Genomic DNA, 23,185 nt, shown 5'->3' with positions numbered 1-23,185 from the left:
ATAACATTTGTTTCTGTTAACACTTGACAAATATGCATTGGCTGAAACTAAACACCAGTAACACATTATTTGAAAATAACACATCATCTTTAAGAATGTACTAGGCCCAAGTTACGTAGTGCCTTAGTTAATGTGTGAGTGCAGCATGTTTTTATCCCTCCTGTGCAGCCTGTCCAGCAGACTTCTGGCCTGTTTCAGAGAAGCTCCTGGGTAGTAGAAAATCATTAAGGGTGTTCTGGGATCAGGCTTAGAAGAAGATGAAGTCTAGCTCTCCTGAACCTAGAAACCTTTGCTCTAGTACCCGCTCAGCAGTGAGTTTGCTAACACATGATGCAAAGATTGATTTGATTTGATTTGATTTGATTTGATTTGATTTGATTTGATGTGATTCAACTCTACATGCTTTATATTCACAGGAATGACATGGAAAATAGGACAATCTTTCTCTCTGTCCCCCCCCCCCCCCTCTCTCTCACTCTCTCTCTCTCTCTCTCTCATACACACTCACACACACACACACACACACACACTGGCTGAGTCTGGGTGGCTGAAACGGCTCCGAACTGGATCACAAGCCCCTCCTAGTGGACACAGAGTTAAACAGCCTAAACCCTAATAATAAAAGGGACAGAAAAGTGACTTTCCTGCTCCTACTGCAGCTGATGTTGATGATTATGTGCTCTTTATTGATCCCTTGCTCTCCCCCCTCCACAGGGAGGTCAGAGGTCAGGGTCAGGGACAGAGCAGCAGCCCTGGAGCTGGTAGTGAGTCAGTAATGATCACCCACATAGGGGCTTGAATGGCAGTTTACTTAACCAGTAGGCCACCCTGCCACCCCTCAAAGGTTGATATAATAGTTACAATATAAGATGGTAAAATAACCAAAGAATGGATTAATCTATCAAAATAGGTTAATTTAATAATCTGTGGCTCAATTGTCACTGTCACTCATTGACTTGCACATTAAATGCACAATAAAGTAGGCCTAATTTAGGACTAATCCAAACATGATTAAGAAGTTCTAGGCTTAGGCTCTTAGGCTAATACAAATAAAACCCATATGAACAACAGCTTTAAACAAATAAAATAAAAAATAAATACATAAACTCAGGTCCTGTGATGTGTGAGTTAATTTATACCAAATTAGTAGGACAATTCATATGGATTGAGGTGAGGTTTCTCTGTAGGACAGCAGAGACGCTGTCAAAGAAAGACAGACTTTTTTCAAAGAATTGTCAAGCCTAGGAAATTCTTCTTTTAATATTTTGTTTCACCAAGGCAAGAATCGTCAATAAACTGAAAAGAAAATATTACATTTCTTTCACGCAACTGGCTTATATCAGCGAATATGATGTGAAATAACTTTTGTGATTCTGACCAAGGAACTACGGAGGAATTCTAGTAGTGCGTATCCGGAACCTTTGAGAGGGGAAGACATTAACGGGAGGACACCAACACCAAACATGGACGACGTTCCTGATAATGCGGCAGAGCGTGAGTTTTAAAGCTTAATTTCTTGTGGATTTTTCCATTTACAAGATAACATATTTGGCTCGACTTTGGCGTTTCATAATGTTGTCACCCTGTAAGGTTGTGGCGTGTATATATTAATGTATTAAAATCGGTCGTCTAGGTTTACCTTCCCGTGTTACCTCACCTGCATATAATAAAATCACCTTAATATTCCCATATGGATTTATAGTGTGTCTGTTTTACTCAATAGTAAATTTATTGTGACCTTATCGCACTTAATTGTGTTTTCTATCGCCTATGGTATAACTGTCATATCCCTATAGGGACTTATGCTGCGTCTGTGATAAGTTACTCAATAGCGGGTTTACAATAACCTCGTCGTACTATTTTTTTCTATCCTGTTGTATAATTATAACTTTACTATTCCTATAGGGACTTGTAGTTCTGCTGTGATATTTATATAGTAGTATCCTGAATTATATATTATTATATACTGTCACTCAGTGCTTTTCGTGAGGGCTTAACCTACATGTCAAGAGCAACTCTGTGACACAAGAATAAGAAATGTAACACGTTATTCATTACGCCACTGACCTCCGTAACAATAAACGTTTGAATGAGAGTAATCATGCTTTCGATGTATTTTAGTGTTTGAATTAACTAATGCAACACTCCAAAAGAAGTTTAATCAGGTAGGAAGCAACTTGGTGCTGAATTTTGATTAAGTTAAACAACTAAGTTCTCGCTGTGAATCCCCAATGTACGACAGCACTAGTTAACTACTATAATGACGGATATTGGCCGTTTTTTCCTAAACAAGAGATGGTTAAATATTTGTGAATGTAATGGTGTGACAAGTCCTCACGAGACTCCCTGTAATTTTGCTGAGTCATGGTGGGTAACGTTAACTTAACACATTTGTTAGCAAACTCATGCTAGGTCCTCTCATTACCGCAAGACAGTCAGTATGGGAATTTATCTATAAAACCTCCTTGGAAATAATATAACACCAATTATTGAACTGAAATGAACAGAAACGAGGGGTTCATGGTCTGTTTCTTGGCGTTACATCACACAGGAAACTAGAGGACTACAGGCGAAAGGAAAATGAGGTAACGTTAGTTAGTTCCAAGTAAAAGTGAGGGAAAACAAACTGTGTGTTAAGGTGTAACTAGAGTAATATCAATATAACGATAGCATAATAGCTTAAGTCGCATTTTAGAGCTGTAGGCCGTTGTAAAAGGTCTCAGGAATGTGATTACTTAACCTATAACTGATGTAATACTGCGTCAGTCTAAGTGATAGCTTTGTTAAATTGTTATTGGCCAATGAAGAGGTCTGTTGTAACCGTGAGAATTTACAACCATAACAAACCGCCGATTCACAGCAAATCATATCACTCCGCAGTCGAGAAGTCCGGTTGTTTTGTAATGTTTGAGTTGCATCAGTCTCAGTGGCTCCTAAAATCTTCAGCCCAGAACCCCACTGAAAGAAATGTACTTCCACCCTGGGACCCAGTCTAGACCTATACTTAACGTTAACAAAAACTTGGTTTGGATTCTGACACACTTTAGGAAATGCTGATATAGCAGACATATTGATACCAGTCTCATATTAGTTCAGTTTGGAAGTCAGTAGGGTGAAGCAATGTGTCTGAAACAATGGTTGAGGACTCACAATGGGTCACAGACCTCCTCCCAACAAAATACTAGCAATGTTTTCATGAGTCATGGGTCCCACATTCTTAATTAAGTCTTTTTTTTTTCCAGGCTTAAAACGTGTTATGAATCCCAGGGATATAAAGATGATTTTGGTTATTTGACCTGTTTTCTGAGTGTTTTTTGGTGATCATTTCAGACTGCCCCGGGACGAAGAGCGAGCAGGCAGGGAAGGTCTCAGCATGCCAGGGCTGTCCCAACCAGAAACTGTGTGCTTCTGGAGCCACCAAGGCCCCCGACCCTGGTAAGACTGTTATCGCATCCTGAAGCTTTATCCGTTTGTATGTGCATTTGGGCTGGGCAATTGGACAAATACATCTGGGATTTATGGGATTTTATGGGATTGGTCATTTAAAACACACACACACACAAGACATCCCTGTCTCTCCCCACAGCCATAGCGGAGATAGCGGTGAAGCTGGCAACAGTCAAACACAAGATCCTGGTGCTGTCGGGGAAAGGAGGGGTGGGGAAGAGCACCTTCAGCGCTCACCTGGCCCACGCCCTGGCCAGCGACATCACCAAGGAGGTATTATTTCAATTTGATCTTTTTTTGCATGATATATATAACAGTCTAAAATGATAGAATTAAAAGAAATACAATACAGAATGTGGAGTGCATGTGCAGGAGGCCAAAAAAGCCCAGTGGGGCTTGTCAAATGGCTTCCCTTTGTGGTCACAGATTACTGATCATTGATTTTTTTTTTTTTTTTTTTTTTTTTACTGATCACTGATGAGTGATAGAGTCTCTTCCTCTGGGACCCAGGCTCATGAAAAGCCTTATATCTTTGTCCTGTCCCACCAGATATAAAGGTCCACAGAGAACGCTTTAAAGCCAAACAATGATGCTGTATTTTCAATGGGTATAACCCCTGTTTTGTTGTGGATCATGATGACAGTCCTGTTGAACTGTGGCTCTGCAGAGACCAGTCCTGGTCATTCATCCTTTCCCTCTTCTTGTCCTCCTCTCCCTTCTTTCCTCTGACTAGACTGGGCTGTAGAATTGATCTGGTGGCTCTGAGATAGTAGATGAGGGTTGGTGTGTTAGGAAGAGAATATACATTTGCATACATGCACTCTCACACACACAGGCACGCACGCACGTCTAGCAGAGTGGTTTTGGGTAGGGAAAAGTGAGCGTGAGAGGAGCAGCTTCGTGGTGCTCCTCAGCTGTTATTTTCCCACTTCCTGCTGATAAAGGCACTGAAAGGACTAGTGTGTGTGTGTGTCCGTGCCTGTGTTTGTGTCCTTGTGCCAAGTGCTAACATTCTTGTGTGCGCATGTGAACTAGAAGAGGGCATAATTTATGTCTTTGAGATTAAATGGAGTATTCTGCTGACCTTACATGAACTCAGTCTGAAATTAAGTGTAGTTTAGTAGTGATATTTTTGTGGGTTTCTAGAGTGGATATAGTTATCAGTTTAATTTCTGATGCAATGGGGGAACCTGCACCCTTAGATATTTGATATCTGATGTCCGTCAGATATAAAATCAACATTTGTTGTTTTTGTCGTGGCTCTTCATGTTTAGCCGGGATGATTCTAATTGTGTTATAAATCATACTTCCTCCCCGTTTCAAGTTTTTAGCTCATTCCACAAGATAGCTTTGTTTGAAAATACATTTATTACCAAGCTGGCAAGTCTATTACCTCCGCCAAGGAGGTTATGTTTTCGGTGCCGTTTGTTTGTCTGTCAGCAGGATTACGGAAAAACTACTGGCCCGATTTTCATGAAACTTCGTGGAAGGGTGTAGCATGGGCCAAGGAAGAACCCATTAAATTTTGGAGTGGATCCGGATCCGACTCACGAACAAGCAATAATAGCACGAACAAGCAATAATTGCGAATAATAGCGGATCCGACTCACGAACAAGCAATTCGTAGAAGACTGGACTATTGGCCTTGGCGGAGGTCTGCGCTCTCCGAGTGCCCTTCTAGTTCATATGTGTTTTTGGTCTATGGTCTCTATTGACTGATTGTGGAGAAACTTGATTCCCAATGGAGCCACCCGTTCTAAAAAATGTGTGTACTCACGGTACTGTAAGGTGGCTCTGCTGGATAAAGATGTCCACCTACTGGACTAGAATGATATGTCTTTGAAAGCAGAACAGCAAACTAGGCAATCAAGTTAGTTCATTGTTTGTTCTCCATTTCCTACATTCAATTCCTAACACCTAACCTTAACCTTAACCCTTATTCCAACCTAAACCTAATTCAAACACTAACCCTAACACAGGGAAACAGGCAAAATGTCCTCACTTTGGGGGATTTTTCTCATCTTTTTATCCTTGTGAAAGCATTTGGTCTTCATAAACAAAGAAGTACAACGCGACACACATTCCCCCGTCTTCGATATGAGTCTGGTTTGGTTGTGGTGTGGAGGAATTAATTCAGGTTCCACATTCTGGTTTCTCAACAGCCCTAAGGTGCATACCATCTTCTCTCTTTCATATTTCTTGTCCCTCACAATATGCTATTTCATTAAAAACAAAAACTATATTTAAAAAATAGGATTCACTCTAATGAAACTACATTAGCCTGTAAGAGCGGCGGTTGTGGTCCTTCAGTAGAAAGTGGGCCATTTCCTTAGCAGACAGATTACTGCTAAAGGAATGGGAACTCAGTGACCTAGTTCTTAAATCCCAATTTTCCATTGTCTACACACACACACACACACACACACACACACACACACGAACACACACACGCACCATCTGTAATCTCACCAGATTCCCTGCAGGAAGTCCAGGAAGATACTTCACATTCCTGCAAGGTTAAAGGCTTTGGCTTTGTCTCTCTCTCTCTCTCTCACACACACACACAGACACACACACACACACACACACACACACACACACACACACACATACATAAGGTTGTAGATTCAATTATTTCTAAATGGAAAATAGGAACCTCAGAGGATTTTGAGAGTCAAAGCTTATTTAGACAGTAGACAGGAGGGGGGAAGACAAAGGGCGTCGCGCTGTATGACAGGAAGAGGTTTGCTCTCATGGAGGAAGTGTGAGGTGACGTCCAGGTCAGATCAGAGGGCAAAAGTAGAGTCTTTCTCTCTTTTTGTTTGTCTGTCTGGTGTCTGTCTTTCTTTCTGTCTCTCTCAAACTGCATGGACTCTCTCTCTCTCTCTCTCTCTCTCTCTCTCCTGACAGTAGCAGCTATGGAAAGTTGGAAACCAGGAGAGTAGAGCAGAAAGGGAGCATTATTCCCACTGAAGTCTTTCTAGGGAACAGCATAATATAAAAAAGCCTTCTCATTCTTCTTCTTAAAGGAATATACACCAAACCTTTTGGGGAGATTGGCCCGTCGGTTAACTTTACCTGTTAAGTGATGAGAAAATAGACGCCAAAATCATCCATATGTCCCTGGTACATTGTTTGAGTTGGTGCTCCATGCTAACTCTTTAGCATACACAATGTTGAGTGATAGTAGGCGACTAGCATTATCTCAAAAGTGAGAAATGACAACTTGTAGCAGCTGTAAAGCTAATGGTAATTAATGTTAAATGATATGCAGCTAAGTCTGGCAGTTTGTGCAGGAGATTAGTAAACACAAAACATGATAAAATAACTGTTTAAACTACCAGGGACTACTTTCTCTGTTTTCATAGGAAGTGAAGGTGGTGGGTGACGGGAGACTGTGTACAGCTAAAAATCACTGGGCAGCAGATGAATATGTGGTTGCTCACCTGAAATAGTTCCAAAAATAAGCCTGACATCAGCTATATTCAGTTGGTGGTATTTGAATTTTAAAATGTATGAATCTGCAGGCAGTATAATAAAAAACTAAAAGGTCTAAATGCTAAAGTGTTAGCATGGAGCACTGGAGTGAATGATCTACCGGGGACACATGGATGATTTTGATGTCTATGTTGTCATCATGTAACAGGTAAACTGACCAACAGGCGAATCTGCCAAAAATTTGGTGTATTCCTTCAATCTACAGGTCAAAGCTCAAAATGTGTTATACAAGGTCCCCACGACTCCTTGAAATCCTTGAAGGTTTGTGAATTTGAGAAAAAAAAATCAAGGCCTTGAAAGTTTTTGAAAATAGACGTAAATAGACATGGGTCATTGAAAGTGCTTGAATTTATATATTTGTGTTAGAGAAAGGAAGAGACCACATAGTCTGCCATCACCGTAACACAGCACAGTTGAGAAGTGTTCACACATTCAAGCCTCTCTCTCTTTTTAATTGTTGTCTGTGAGCTTCTGTAAAGCCTGCTAGTTCTCATTATAAAAATTCTCAGTGTTGTAACAGTAATTAACCTTGATCCGTGTCTCAAACTATGCCGTGTTGGGTCCTTGAATTTGAGGGAATTGCGCCTGGAAAGTCCTTGAAAAGTCCTTGAATTTGATGTTTAAGAAGGTGTGGGAACCCTGGTTATAGTAGGCCTGCTAATTTTGTGTCTACACATGTCATCAGCATTTTAATTTGTCTGGGTAACAGGGTAAGACTAGATCAGGGTTAGCCAACATGGTGCCCGCGAGCGCCTGGTCGCCCGCAGGGAGCCAGTGAGTCGCCCGCAGGGCACGTTCTAAAAATAGCATGAGTCACCGGTAGAGCTCGGTCTAAAAATAGCCTAAATTGTCTTTTTTTTTTTTTTTTTTTCAATAACACTTGCATGAATGTAGAAAATAACTAGTTTAACATTGCATATAACATTTTAAAAACATACATTTATTATGTATGTATAATTTATACCCCGTCTGGGGTCAAAGTTTAGCTTGACGTTACGTCGCGCGTCACCTCTTCTCACCTTCTCACTCGTTGATTCTATGCCAGCTAGCTACGATGATGAGCTAACTAAGTTAGGCTATTAACGGCGTGAACAATGGCAGAAAAGCGGAAGAAAAAAACATACCACTTTCACGAGCAGTGGGAGGAAGAGTTCTTCTTCACAACAGTGAAAGAAAAGAGTGTATGTCTCATTTGTGGGGCGACTGTGGCGACGGCGAAGCGACACAACATAGAGAGGCACTTCAGTACATGCCACAAGAACTTCAATGCTAGCTACCCGCCAGGTAGCTCATTATGGGTAGAAAAAGCCCGTGAGTTAAAGGCAGCTTTGGGCAAACAGCAATCTTTTTTCACCAGGCCGGTGAAAAAGTCCCAAGCAGCAACGGAAGCTTTGTTTAGAGCTGCACATTTTTTGACAAAGAACAAGAAACCTTTTTCGGATGGCGATGTACTGAAAGGAGCAATGACAGTGATCGCAAACACCTTGTTCAAAGACGAGAAGAATGGGCCCGAAGTCATCTCCGCTCTCTCCGACGTCCAATTGGGGGCAAGTACAATCGCCAGAAGAGTGTCAGCTATGTCCGAGAACTTGACAGAGCAGCTGGACTGAGATCTGAGTACGTGCAGGTGGTTTAGCATCCAGTGCGACGAGTCAGTGGACACCAGCAGTACGGCGCAGCTGATGGTGTTTGTACGAATGGTATTCCATGATTTATCCACGAAAGAGGAACTCCTGACACTACTGCCCCTGAAGACAACAACAAGGGGGGTTGATATCTACGACGTGGTGAAGGGGTATTTCGTGGAGAAAAAGGTACCGTTGGAAAAGCTGGTGTCTGTGACAACAGACGGTGCCCCCGCGATGACCGGCCGTCACACAGGCTTCGTCGCGCAATACAAAGGTGACCCAGATTTCCCCAAATTTCTACATTACCACTGCATCATTCACCAGCAGGCGATATGTGCAAAAGTGATGGGCTTTGATCACATAATGACTCCGGTCATAAAGATCATAAACAGCATCCGCGCCAAAGCTAAACAACACAGGTCATTCAAGGTTCTGTTGGAGGAGCTGTCAGCTGAATATGGTGACCTGTTACTACACACTGAAATCCGATGGCTCAGCAGGGGAAGGGTTTTGCAGCGTTTTTTATCACTTTTGGGTGAAATCAAAGAGTTCATGGAATCCAGAGGGGAGGACGCCTCGCTGCTTCAGGACACTGAGTGGATACTAGACCTTGCATTTCTAATGGACATCACTGGGAAACTGAACCATTTGAACTGTGAACTGCAAGGCAAAGGTAAGACTGTCTCTGACATGATCAGTGCTGTAAACGCATTTAAAGCCAAGATGAACATTTTCTCTGTGCATTTACAGAGAAAGAAATTGCTGCACTTTCCCTCTGTGCAGTCAGTGCTGAATGACAATGCTTCTGCATCTGGGGCCTTGGACAGGGCTGCAGAAAAGTACTCTCAACTCATAAATAGACTTGGGCAAGAGTTCGAAGACAGGTTCTGTGACTTTGATAAGCTGGAGCCATGTGTGTCATTCATTTCAAATCCTTTCATGCAAGTGGACATGACATGCATTGCTGAGCAACTAAGTGCAGCATTCAACTTGGATGCTGGTGAGGTAGAGATGGAAATTCTCACGTTGCAAAGTGACATTCACCTCAAAGCCCACCAGGGCTCGCCAAACTTTTGGTGCCTTGTGGACCCAGAAAAGTACAAAGGTGTATTCACAGCAGCTATGAAAGTTGCCTGTCTTTTTGGTTCAACCTATCTGTGTGAATCAGCCTTTTCTGATATGAACTTCATTAAGAACAAACACAGAACACGCCTTACTGATGCACATCTAGAAGACTCAATCAGAGTTGCAGTGTCAAGTTATATCCCTGATTACAATGCACTTGTGAACAGTATGCAATGCCAAGCTTCCCACTAAAAGACCTTTACAGCTAACTCTGTCTGTCTGCCATTTGGTAGTGTACAGTGGGTTTATCAGAGCTTATTCACTGAAAAACACGGTTGATGAGAGCAGTGAAAGTGAAATGTTTGTGTTATGTGTGAGAATATGGGAAAAAAACTATGCCATGTCTGAATTATTTCAATCTAATTGTTGAGATTAACAGAGAAATCATTAAACTTGCATGTTTAAATATATATATCTGTGTTTTCCTATGATCACTTGGTAAAACATTATTAATAATGATTGTGAGGAATCATTAACAGTAATTAGTGAACATAGACAGACAGTCTCCTAATATATGTAACCTATTAAATGCATAATATTCATTATTTAAAGGTAAACTGAGCAAATTTATATTATTCGGGAAGATTATATCAAACAAGTAGCCCTCCATATTACTCTCTACCGTTCAGGTAGCTCTCAGTCTCAAAAAGGTTGGTGACCCCTGGACTAGATTCTTCATTTTGAGTGAAGAGTGTGGCCTCTGTCTCCCTCTGCTGGTTAGAACCGGGACTACATGTTTGTCAGCTGTCTTAGCAGCAGTCTTTCTCGCCCCTCTTCCATGTCCACGTTCTTTCTCGCACAGCATTATGGGTACATATTGTTGTCAGCCTAGAAAGGTATAGCTGCTTGTTGCAACATCAGGTTATTTGCCAAGAAGATTGCACAGATTACCTCTGGGATCATAATTGCTTTCCCAAAATCAAAGAGGGAGAGGGTAGCTGCATGGCAGCTTCACCCTTTTCATACCTTTTTGATGGCGGACTGTTCTAGCTGTGGGAGAAACACTTCAGGTGGGCAGGAAAATTTAGTTTTTTGGTTTATTCATGACAATAACGATACTCAATCGCAGAATATCAGAGGCACATGTACTGAAAACAGCTTGAACCAAAGAACTTAACCAGTATGACCAATAGCTGAGTGACTAGTTGGCTGTTTCTGTTATGTCTTTACATATTGATAGTACTAATACATTACAGCCGGAGTCTCTGGTAGTCAGAAGTGGGATACAGACTTGTCAGCCACCCTCCTAATCTCACTGCTTTCCAGTCTTATCTCTCCACACTTCAAGTCACTTTGTTCTAGTGTTGTGCCAGCAGTAAACTCTCCTGTAGTAACATGAAGTCTTGCAGTTCTCTGTCGCCCTTGAGAAATGGCAAGAGATCAGCTTCTCCACCCCCAGCACTTATCATCTCTCTCTCTCTCTCTCTCTCTCTCTCTCTCTCTCTCTCTCTCTCTCTCTCTCTCTCTCTCTCTGGAGTCTCTCTCAGGTGGCCCTGCTGGACGTAGATATCTGTGGTCCATCCATTCCTAGGATCATGGGCATGGAGGGAGAACAGGTAAGCAGTCCCAAAATAGTTACGACCACTCCCAAAATAATTTAGAGCAATACATTTATTTCTATTTATTTGTTTATTACCTTCAATTTAAAGGCCCAATCTGAAATTCCTGTGCCTGAATTAGTAATGGTTATAATGTCTTCCCTTCTCCATAGTGCTGTGTGTAATTCTTACATCCCATCATAAATGCAGTTCTATTTTAAAACAAGGTTCACAATCAGTACAAATGTGAAAATATAGTTGTACACTAGAACTAACTAGAACTGTAACTGTTGATCTGCTGCTACATATTCATAGTCATTCTTGCTTTGTATCCAGACCTGAAATAATCTCATCTGCAACTGCAAGTGTTTTGACTTTTGACTTTTTTTGGCTTTGACATTGTCTTCTGCTGTCTTCTCCATAGGTTCACCAGAGTGGGTCAGGCTGGTCTCCTGTGGTGAGTCTGACTGGAAATATTCATTTTAAACAGCGTTGTTAGCTTTAGTTTTTAATGTTTGTCTCTCTAAAAGATTCCCATGAAAGGTAAAGTCATAAAGTAAGTGTGTGTGTGTGTGTGTGTGTGTGTGTGTGTGCTCGTTCCAGTATGTGGAGGACAACCTGGCAGTCATGTCTATTGGCTTCCTACTTAGCAGCCCTGACGACGCCGTCATCTGGAGAGGACCCAAGAAGAACGGTATGTGTGTGTGTGTGTTTATACAATGTTCGTTTCACATTTTCCAAATTCCATACCACTGTAACCCCTGCTTGTGTGTATCTCCAATCAGGGATGATCAAGCAGTTCTTGAGGGATGTTGATTGGGGGGAGCTGGATTACCTCATCGTGGACACGCCCCCTGGCACCTCCGACGAGCACCTGTCAATCGTCCAGTACCTAAGCTCTGCCCGCATCGACGGCGCCGTCATCATCACCACACCGCAGGTAACATGCACACACAAACACACACACACACATTTATGTAACAATTACTGCTGCATGACTACTTGTGATGGCTAAAACTAAAACCACTAAATTATTTTAACTTTAAAGGAAAATTCCACTCTTTGATTCTCTTACGCTGTTATATCATCAACCTGTGATGTTCAATGCATTCCAGGAGTTATTTTGTGATGAAGTGTTGTGATTTACCATTTACCCTCCACTTGCCTTGTCTACTTCTACATAAATTAGTGATTTCCTACATTTCCCAGAATGCCTTTCGACAACCCCCAGAGAACTTGCCTCGGCTTGTTGCATTCAGCCGTTGGTTTTACGTGTAGGTGGAGAGAGCAATAACGATAGTGACAGTAGTAGCAATAGCGAGAGTTGCCAGTTGAGAGAAAGTGAGAGTTGCACCCTTTACACCTCTACACCCATTACATTAAGGCCTATTGAAGCTACTGTTGGTGGAGAAACTGCTTGAGATAATTCCAGTGCAGCTGCAATGGAGCTTGATAGCAGAATGTTTTTCAGTTTTCTAAAACATCAGCGGTGTGTTTTGGTGTCAGTCCCTCACAATCAAAGAGCGAGGGCTTCTTTCTAGAGCCACCATTTTGCACCAAGAGACATTCAACAATTATACAGGGAGAAATCCATCGTAGAAGAAGAGAGAGACCAATTTCTCCACTGACTGTAGCCACAATAGACCAGAATGCAATGCAGCCAAAAGACATGTGATTTGAGTAAGGGGTGCAGCTTTTTCTCAACTGGAAACGCTTGCTCTGCTATCACCATCACTCTCTCCACCTGCACATATAACCCACAGCTGAATGCAACAAGTTCACGCCTGTTCTCTGGGGGTTGTCAAAAGGCATTCTGGGAAACGTAGGAAATCACTAACTGAAGTAGAAGTTACACCAAAAAAGTAAATCATCAGGTTAATCATTTTAGCCATAATCCTGCGTCTCTAGTTTCTCTCTTGCCTTTCCTACTGTTAGTAAAGAAAACATATGTGTAGGAGTAGACTGTCTACTCTCCTTTAATCTAAAAATATACATATTTATATACAAAATATACATGCTCCAGTGACTTGCTTTTGGTTAAGTCTTCAGAGACTTCAATTTGGAGTCTCACCCTCCCTTGTTATTTATTCTTTAATGAGACATCTGTCTCATAATCCATTCTGTCTGAGTAGCCTATTGTATGGCAACCAATAGAGGATGCTATTATACCATTAAAACAATAAATCACTACTAAACCACAGTGATAAGCAGACTGTTATGACGCCCTATAAAATTATATAACGCAATGTTTACACACATAGCACACACACACACACACACTAAAACACTGTCAGCCTTTCATTGTAGACTGTATACCGTGTTTCTGACCTGGTTTTACAAGGAACATTTATGGTTGCTTCATGTAAAAAGGACACACACCATAAAGTTTGGTGTGTGTGTGTGTGTGTGTGTGTGTGTGTGTGTGTGTTTTTACCATAACAGTCACCAAAACAATAGCCACCACAGTTCTTAATCAAACCAACTCTGTTACCATATTACAGTGTCATTTGGACTTTGACACACGCGCACACACACACACACACACACACACACACACACAGTTACTCTCTCTCTCTCATACTTACACATATACACCCACATAATCATACACACATAAAGACACTGCTCCAGTAGTCCTGCTGCCTGACCTAAATGCAGATTGTGATGGAATGCAGAATGTATTTAGAGAGCTTTCAGGTGATGTAATACACCCTTTGGCAGCCATATTGCATTTCTAAACATATTACTTGGCTCTGAGTAGCTGAGCAGAGTAGCTTAAATTTGCAAACAAATCTACCTTATCACACTATTTACTTTTACTTATAACATTACTCAATTGACTACCCACACCGCAGGTATCTCTGTTTTTCTTGCCCAGTTATATATTTAGGCCCGGATCTACTAACATGACGCAATTCCCGGCGCAGTTGCGGGTACAATTGGTACCGCCAGCGCAAGGTATTTACTAAAGTAGGGCACACAAATGAGTGGAGGCGCAGATAATTAATTAGAATTGCGACTGTGCTAATACAAGGGCCAAGCAATGCGCACAATAGCCCATTAGTGGCAACATAATGATGGGGAAAAGAAGCGCAAATGTCTCTCCAGTGGAGCTGGAAGTGTTGGTGGCAGAGAAAACACCGAAGAGCTGTTTTACCTGCACGTAAAAAGTCACTCTGGAACAACGATAAAGTGAATGCAGTTGGGCACCACAAGCGCGATTTAGTGGAGGTAAAAAGCGCTGGTATGATACTTACGTGCTGGAAAATGCTTACCATAAATACAGCCAAAGAGGAGCCTTAACTCCCTATAGGAGCAAGTGCAGGAGAGCCTGGCTGAGACTCAGGTGCCAGGTGTGGGAGAGATGGAGACCTGGTGAAGGTATGGTTATATATAGCTGGAGAAGCCGCGCACACACCTCTCCACTGTAGTGACAGTTATTACGCACACATGTTTTAGCTGCATTGTTTTCATCAAGGCAATGTCGTGGAGATATTGGCTCATAATAAGTGTCAGCAAATCCAGAGAAGAGCCTGCGACTTTTCTTTTTTGTATATTTAGGTAATAGTCTGCATGTTGTCTGCCAGTGAGGCTTAAATTGTACATTTTTAAGTCAGCATACTTGTTTAAACCCTGCGATCTAATGACTGCATGTTATGCTGTGTAGATGACTGTGTCACTTTGATCTTGGAGCCGGTTCCAGAGACAGTTTGGGCAGAGCTATCCTATGCGCAAAATGATAAGACATGCTTTTCCTAGGTCTTAATTTCCGTGCGCAATCAGCAGGTGTTAACGGCCACCGCCTTCTGATAAATCACGTCCAGTGCCAATTTCCATAAATCCCTCCCTTTATTTTGCGCCTCAGCCTTGGAACACCCACAAATGCATATGCAATTAGACCAAACCGCAAAAAATGGCGCACACAGATCAACCCATGATTTCAGACGCAAATGCCCTGTGCGCTGGCTTAGTAGATCAGAAAACAAGGTTTTAGCACCCACAATGCGATTTGCACTGGCGCAAACCTTTAGTAGATCCGGGCCTTAGCCATTATTTGCACACAGACAATTAACCAATGGATCTCCGTGATGGTGTACATACAGTATATGTACACCATATGTATATGTATGTGTCCTGCACTGTCCCCTTCACTGAATGTGTCACCCTGTTGACCCTGTACTATGTGTGCCAGTATGTAGTAGTGTTACTCTTTTAGTCATCGATTAGGGATGTTAATGATTAATCGACGATTGATTAATCACCGTTTATAATTTGATCGATCAAGCATATATTAATGGATAATGTACGTTATGTGCTATTTCTCATTTTTTTTCGGAAATGACTTACCGCCACAAGGGCGCAATTTAACTTTCACCGCCTATATATGGAAGAAGAAAGCCAAGCAAGCGGGCGGAAGCATTACACCCGAAAAGACAACAGTGTTCATTGTAAACATTGTAATACAAAGTTGAAATACAGCACCTCTACAAGCACAATGAAAGAGACTGCATTCCCCCGGCTGGCGAAGTTGGTGCGACACCCGACCCGGGACAGCTGTTCCCCCGGAGCGAGTGTTTCAGCGGATGGACTGACTGTCACCAGGCTGCGCACTGGACTCATCCCTGACCACGTAGATACGCTCTTATTCTTAAATAAACCAGTAGATTGTCGTGCCATTGTTTCCAATACATAAACAGTTAATCAATGTATAGAAATTGATCTAAATCGCTCTGTAATGCGTCTAATGTGCGCATCACGTCATGTCTGTCATTTGGCGATGCAGTAGCTCTGTACTCAACCTGACAGTCCGTCTCCCGTTCTGAAAACGTTCGTAAAAAAATATAAAATTTCACAATTTCTCCGACCTCGCATGTGTTGAAATGGTAAAAAGTAACTTGATACTTTTCAATCAGACAATTCTAACGCTGCTCAACACTCAGAAAGTTAACATGAGTGCAGTGCAGAGACTTCATTGCATATTCCGCCAGTTGGGTTCCGTTGGACACAATGTAAAGACAATTTAAAGTAATTAACCCTAAAGAAAGTACATTTTCAGCCTGTGGGAAACACTGACGTCCGTTGTCGGGAGTCCCGACTCTTTTGAATTATGCTTGGTTGAGTAACTTGTTGAGTAGGCCTAAAGACAGGTGTAAAAACACGCATTTTGTATTTTCTATGTCAAAAGCTGTTTTTTACATAATGATTAATTGATTAATTGGTCATTAACGTGACCGACGATCGATTAAGGAAATTTCAGAAAATTTGCTTCCCTATCGTCGATATAGCCCTTTTCTAAGGGTGCTCCGATCGATCGGCCACCGATCGTTATCGGCCGATATTCGTTCTAAATAGTTTGATCGGTGGTAAAATAAAGGCCGATCAGAAGCGCCGATCAGATGACGCAAAACACGCGAGACAATTTCTCTACGTGCCGCTAAAATGGCTTCACCGGTCTGGCAGTTCTACCAGGTGTCTGAAAAAGACAATAAATTTGCAAAAATGTTAGGGAGAGACGAGTTGGGAAGAGATCCAAACAGAAGTAGTCTCTGTGCGGTCTCTCTCTCTCTCACCGGACCCGTCTGTTCGCCTCCCATTGCACACGCGGGCGTGAGGGATATTTTTTTTTCCATGCCAAGAAGACGACTGGCTGAATTCCCAAAAAGAAGAACTAAGGGTTATTAACGTTATTCGGAATACAGCTGGGTTTCCGAGACTAGCAGATTAGCTGTATATAGGCTACTGTAGGTGCTAGTCAGTATCCACTGAGTGGACTGAAAACATTAATATTTACTTTTTAACTCTGACTCTGAATGTTTGCTCCCTCAATCCAGATTAATATTGAAAAATATTTTGTTATGTTGCAGTTTTTATAGTCTCTAAAGTTGGAGTAAATTGATAAAGGCCCTGTGTTTTCCGTCTATTGGAATTGATTTTTGTTGCCTCAGTAGGCCTATATATAATTTATTGTTATAACTTGGTGTGTTGTGCACATTTAGCTTTTATTCTAACTTTAATTTTATTTATTTTATTCCACAGGAAAGCTATATTTGTTAAGATCTAAGCTGCTCCCAATAACCAAGTGTAGGCTGCTATGGTTTAAGTTGTGTCTCTAAGAGAGAGAGTGGAATATGTTGCACGTTGCCTGCCAATAAACAGTTGTCAATTCATGATACTTTCTCATCTCTTAATTTTAATACTTAATATACAATGTTGTTAAGAATAGTTAAATAAATAAATAATGCTACACGATGAATAGAAGGCTTCAAATAGACCCCGTGATCGGTGATGGGTGATCGGTATCGGCCGATACTGCTTCCAGCGATTGGTGATCGGCCCCAAAAATCCTGATCAGAGCACCCTTACCCTTTATCAGTGTGACCAAGACATTTCTGTGACCACACTCTTACTGCAGACCTTAGCTGACCCACGCTGTTACAATAGACTGGTGAGGTCTAACAGCAGTGGAATCACTTCCTCATTCCCACTGCTCTCACTAACCACCGACTTACACACACACACACACACACGCACACACACAGTGGGAATTACCCATCTATGGGCCTGTTTTTTGTTTATTTATCTAGAGAAGCATTCTCTTTCTCAACAGTGCCTCACATTTATACAGTTTCACACAGTAGTTGTTGCGGGAGGCGATAATTGATTCATGCTCATCCTTCTCTTGCTCTCTTTTCACCAAAGTCTCTTCTTTCCTTTCTCCCTCTCTCTCGCCTTCTCTGGTATCTTCTGTCCCTCGCTCCTCTCTCTCTTTCTCTTTGTCTTTCTCTTTCTCTCTTTCTATTTCTGTTTGTCTCTATCCCTCTTTCTAGGAGGTATCGTTGCAGGATGTGCGTAAGGAGATCAGGTTCTGTCAGAAGGTCAAGGTGCCAATCATCGGAGTGGTGGAGAACATGAGCGGCTTCGTCTGTCCTAAATGCAAGGTCATTCACAGCTGCACATGTGCAAAGCAAGTGCATCATATGAAACAATATCTGCTCAACAAATTATAACATATCATTTCAACACATTAAAACACAAGCATGTACAAGCTATCTACAAGCATGATGCATGTAGATACACTCCCAGACACACATATACACTCACACATGTACTGTACGTTCGCTGGGGTGTCGCTAATGCAGGATAAAAAATATGTATATAAACTTGGGGTATAAATATCATTCTAGAGGGAAATGCTAATATGCTATGGTTCCACTTTGTAGTTATTGTAGTCCTTCCGAGTGACACTGAGCTCCCTGGCACCGTTTTCTCCAATGAACAGTTCCCCTCCACACTGATTTTCTGATTGTGGAAAAACGGTAGTGATTAACACAATTCATTGTGTTTTCATTGTGTGATTCATTTTTCTGCCCCACATATTGTCACATTTTTGTATCGATATATTTAATTTGGATATATCGTTGTTATATCAATTGTTAAATAGAGACATTTTGAACTGAGAATTAAACATTGATTGGTGAACACCTATTCACTGTATAAAGGAAGTTTCTGATGGAGCTCTAAAAACCTGGGCAATGTGCTTGTAGTCCTTTTTTTTCAGTTTAATCAGAGAATTTGAACCACAGGATCTATTTAACTGCGGCATGTAAATGCAATGTTCTCGCCCTGCGCATTCAAAAGCGTACAGCTTTCATTAAAGAGGTGTGATCATTACCTCTTCTATGTGTGAGTTTTCCAAGCGACGTGAGGCAGCTAACCGAGTTCCAAAGAGGCCAAATTGTTGCAGGTGCGTCAGTCACAAAAATTGCGAAATCAGTAAAGAGGAACAAATTAAAGCAGCTGATCAGCAGCGATAGCATAACACTACAACCACAAAAATGACCACAGAGTTGAATGAACATGTCTGACACATTCTCAAGAAAAACTGCACAGTTTAGGACTTATGTGACAGCAGCTCAAGGAGGGCTGAAGCAGTTCTTAGGGGCCCGACTCCTTGTTACCAACTGGATATTCATATATTGTTCAGTGTTTCTGTTGTTTTACCCCTGTGATCACTGGCTGGCAGCACTGAACAAATACTGGGGGTTGCGCTGGTTGTTGCTAAGTGACTATTGCAAACCAGTGATAAGCATCGCTTTATTTTGCTAAAATGTAAAATATTTTTATCTTCTAGCACTAAAAATGCGCTAAGCTGTCAGCGGCGCTATCAGGAACATGCAACAGCGTGTCCTTTCCATTCAGAATTGGGTCGAAACACAAGCTAGCAAAGTGAAGAGAGGTTCCTGGTGGACACGAAGCCTAAGAGAGAGTGCCCAACACGCAAACTCTCACACAAATGAGGAAACGGTACAGTCTCATTCTCACTCGCGTACACACCCAGATTACACATCTCTGTCTTGCCTTTATTTTTATCTCTGTTTTTTCCCCTCATTCGTTATCTTTGTCCTCTAAGATGAAATTGGGAGAGGACTCTGGGCCATATGGTGGCCAAGACAGCCCATCGCGCTGCAAATTCCGAAACGCACTGCGAATTGAGAAAATGTATACGTCAACTGGACAACACATGCGCTACATTTTAGGAACGCGCCGCGAGGTCGCAGACATGATGCAAGCTCAGAAAACATATGCAAATACAGAAATGCTGCAAATAGTCACGACAAAATGGAAGTGAGCCACAACACAACGGATGTGTTTCCGGAGGACACTTAAACTGCTACTGTCCAGTTGTAGTTCTGTGAAGCTCAATGGATAGAGAACGGTGCTGACACCATCCGAGTTAGGGGCTACAAATACTAAAAATGCCTGCACTCATGGTACTGTAGGGTGCTTTGGATAGAGTCCAAGAAATTAGATAGTGTTGACCAAATGGTGTTAAATACGTGTCCATTCTCTCTCTCTCTGGCTCTCTGGCTCTCTCTCTCTCTCTCTCTCTCTCTCTCTCTCTCTCTCTCTCTCTCTCTCTCTCTCTCTCTGGCTCTCTCTCTCTCTCTCTCTCGTCAGACATACTGCGACAGCTTTTAAATTTGAAGTACTGTTTTCCCCAAATCTCAAAGTAATACGCAAACCGTAAGCGCACCTTTCCCCACTGCACAGTAAAGGCTGCTTAAAACTGAAAACCCTCCTTCTCCCTTTTCTCTTATAGAACACGTCAGAGATCTTCCCTCCCACCAGCGGGGGCGCTGAGCGGATGTGTATGGATCTAGATCTGCCTCTGCTGGGGAAGATACCTCTGGACCCCCGGATAGGACGCAGCTGTGATGAGGGGAGGTCTTTCTTCAACGAAGTGCCCGACTCCCCTGCTACCAAAGTCTACCACAGTATTGTGCAGAGTGAGTGTGGATGCAGAAATACATATACACAACACACGCATGCACACAAACACACACTGGCATCTCCGGTGCTCATAAATATACAGGTGACAGAGGTAGGATGTTAATCTGAGTTCTCTTAGACTGCTGCTTTTTTAGATGCAAAACGCACTTATTCTTTTCTGATTAGGATTCCTGTTTTCCTACCTTTGCCTCCACTGATAGACCTTGAAAATCTGATGTAATTTAGGGTGTCAGCCTTGCCCAAATATGGACTTCCGGATCCAAAAACGATTTCTCTATGGGTAGAATGAATGGGGTTTTCACATCAGTCTCATGTCTCTTTAAAGGCACGGCCACATTTGCACCAACCTACACAGAGATTTGTTTCGCTTCCTGTTGACGTCAATTGAAAACTATGCGAAGGACGGATAAAAACAACAAGTGTCATTTATTATAGAAACCATGGTAGCTATATTCTAGTGATCTCTTCCACTACAAGTTTGAAATGCCACCCAACACAAAGCATAACGTCACATCCTTTTTTGTTGCGATTGGGCGAATGTATGTGTGACTGCCCCTTAATGGCACTCAGGAAGAGTAGGAATCCCACCAGCAGGTGACGCAAATTACATGTGCGCCAGTGTTAGCTAGTTATTCAATGGACCCAGTGCCATTAGAGAGACAAATGTATGTAGTTAAAAAAAGTTTCAAAAGCCTACCATAGCACAGACAGGACGATTATGTGAAAACCTCATTCACTTTCCTCATAGAGAAATCTTGTTAGATTCGGAAGTGCGTACGTGGGCAACACTGACACCCAAAATGACGACACCACTTACGAAGTCTGTTCCCACTCGGGTTGTCTGTATCACATTCTTGAGTATGGGAGTGAAACACACACACACACACGCCCACAAACATAGCTACACGCACACACACACACATACAGACAAACACATTTTCCAGTTTTTCTATTGTTTTTGATGACTGCGTGTTTTCGTTGACGGTCTAATTCCTGATTAAAGTGAATGAAAGAAGAAGTGATGATTTGATAAATGGGAAGCAGTCAACTAAAGGGGAAGAAGAGAGTTGTATAGAAATTAAAAACCCTACCTACTGTATTTAATTAAAGTTTAGGAATCAGACGTGGTTTGTGTCGCAGACAGTGATTCACTCGTGCGCTCTTGAAGACAGTGAATTGAAAGTGAACACACACACACACACAAACACACTCAGACCTTTAGCAACAGAGACATATTTGTTCGTTTGTGTGTTTGGATTCCCTAAATTAGTTAAAAGTGGAAAGAACTGTGTGGTTGAAGTGAAGACGTCTGGTGCACTTCCTACTCGTCATCGCTTTCATCATCATCCTGATCATCTTCATCATAACTACCGTTATCATCATCATCATACTCCTCTCCTCTCTCCTTCACCAGGTGTCCAGGACTACTGTCTCAACCGTGAGACAGAGGAGCAGAGCCCCACCTGAAGCTGCTGTGACGGTGGCCATATTGGGCCAGAACACAGGGACAGATCACATGATGAGGGGCAGGTAGATTCATTAGGATTCTGATTATAAACTAATGATAAATAAATCGCGCACAGTACTGCAAACTACATAACGTAGCCCCTTAACAGTGATATAGCAACATGTACCAAAGCTTGACAATAAATTGTCTCACCAACTTCATTATAATGCATTGCATACAGTCACATGGCTGTCACTTCTATTAACTGCAACCTAAAGAGGGATGGAAATGAAACCAGTCCAAAAAAAATACCCAAACCACCACTGCTCCATAAAATAATAGGGGAAACACTGTCACATGTGACATGAAATTGTTTCTATACTTAGTTACTCAGATAAATACACTCATATAATCCCTGAGGGGTAATTGATATGGCAGGCGGTTTGAAACATTTACATCAGTGTTTCTTAAACTATGGGTGGGCACCCAAAACGGGTCCCAGGCTCACCTCAAGGACCCTTTGTGGGTCCCTGGACCCCAGTTTGGGAGCCACTGCTCTACACTTCCCCTGGTTGCAGACAATAAATAGTAAGCAGGGTCAGAAAGTAATATGCTGGGACTTTAACCCATGCAGGATACCAATTGATCAAATCCTCTAAATACATGGTCAGTCAATGGCAAATGTATTGAAATTGGACTTTTCATTTGATGTTGCTTCATCAGTGAGCGTAATCATTCCACATTTGAAAGGAAAGTACCCATGTACCCAGATGTTCACCTCGTGAACCATCTAGATGGTTCGCAGGTTGTTTTTTTCAGCTCATGTCTAGGGAATTGAAATGTAATCTAAGATCTAGATGGCTTGTGTTTTAATGTGTTGTAATGATTTGTTATAATTTGTTGAGAAGATATTGTTTCATATGATGCACTTGCTTTGACTCATTAATAAAAATAAATTATCACTAAACCTGAAATGGCAGCCCAGGCTTTGACAATCAAAATAACCAAGGCTTTTATTTCATCTGCACATTGATCTAAGATGCCACGAGTGAACTCTATACACACATACATACACACACACACACACACACACACACACACACACACAGTGTATCTGCATCTTTTGTCTCAACTTTGAAACCTATTCTAGTTCCATACAGTTTTGCCAGCAGATTAGAATGATAAATATGGCTGCGTGGAGCATTTTTTGA

At 41.9% G+C, this 23,185-nt stretch overlaps 1 protein-coding gene across 1 annotated transcript; it reads left to right on the top strand.

Annotated features, from left to right (window-relative positions):
- Positions 1-1,450: 1,450 nt before the first annotated feature.
- On the top strand, positions 1,451-22,948 carry nubp1 (nucleotide binding protein 1 (MinD homolog, E. coli)). Its single transcript, XM_078284707.1, has 10 exons — positions 1,451-1,494; positions 3,331-3,435; positions 3,587-3,720; positions 11,186-11,254; positions 11,661-11,693; positions 11,840-11,930; positions 12,022-12,176; positions 18,064-18,174; positions 20,337-20,523; positions 21,942-22,948. The coding sequence occupies exons 1-10, from the start codon at positions 1,464-1,466 to the stop codon at positions 21,992-21,994; spliced, it is 969 nt and encodes a 322-aa protein (XP_078140833.1). The 5' UTR covers positions 1,451-1,463; the 3' UTR covers positions 21,995-22,948.
- Positions 22,949-23,185: the final 237 nt, after the last annotated feature.

Source organism: Centroberyx gerrardi, chromosome 7 (assembly GCF_048128805.1).
Source record: "Centroberyx gerrardi isolate f3 chromosome 7, fCenGer3.hap1.cur.20231027, whole genome shotgun sequence".
Lineage (NCBI taxonomy): Eukaryota > Metazoa > Chordata > Actinopteri > Beryciformes > Berycidae > Centroberyx > Centroberyx gerrardi.
The sequence above is the reverse complement of the archived record's forward strand: the minus strand, read 5'-3'. Positions and strand labels throughout refer to the sequence as shown.

Bases quoted from the DNA above. Each gene is read 5' to 3' on its own strand.
- nubp1 (XM_078284707.1), top strand. From the start codon at position 1,464: ATGGACGACGTTCCTGATAATGCGGCAGAGC. The intron at 3,436-3,586 runs GTAAGACTGTTA...CTCTCCCCACAG, and splicing joins CACCAAGGCCCCCGACCCTG to CCATAGCGGAGATAGCGGTG. The intron at 11,255-11,660 runs GTAAGCAGTCCC...TCTTCTCCATAG, and splicing joins TGGGCATGGAGGGAGAACAG to GTTCACCAGAGTGGGTCAGG.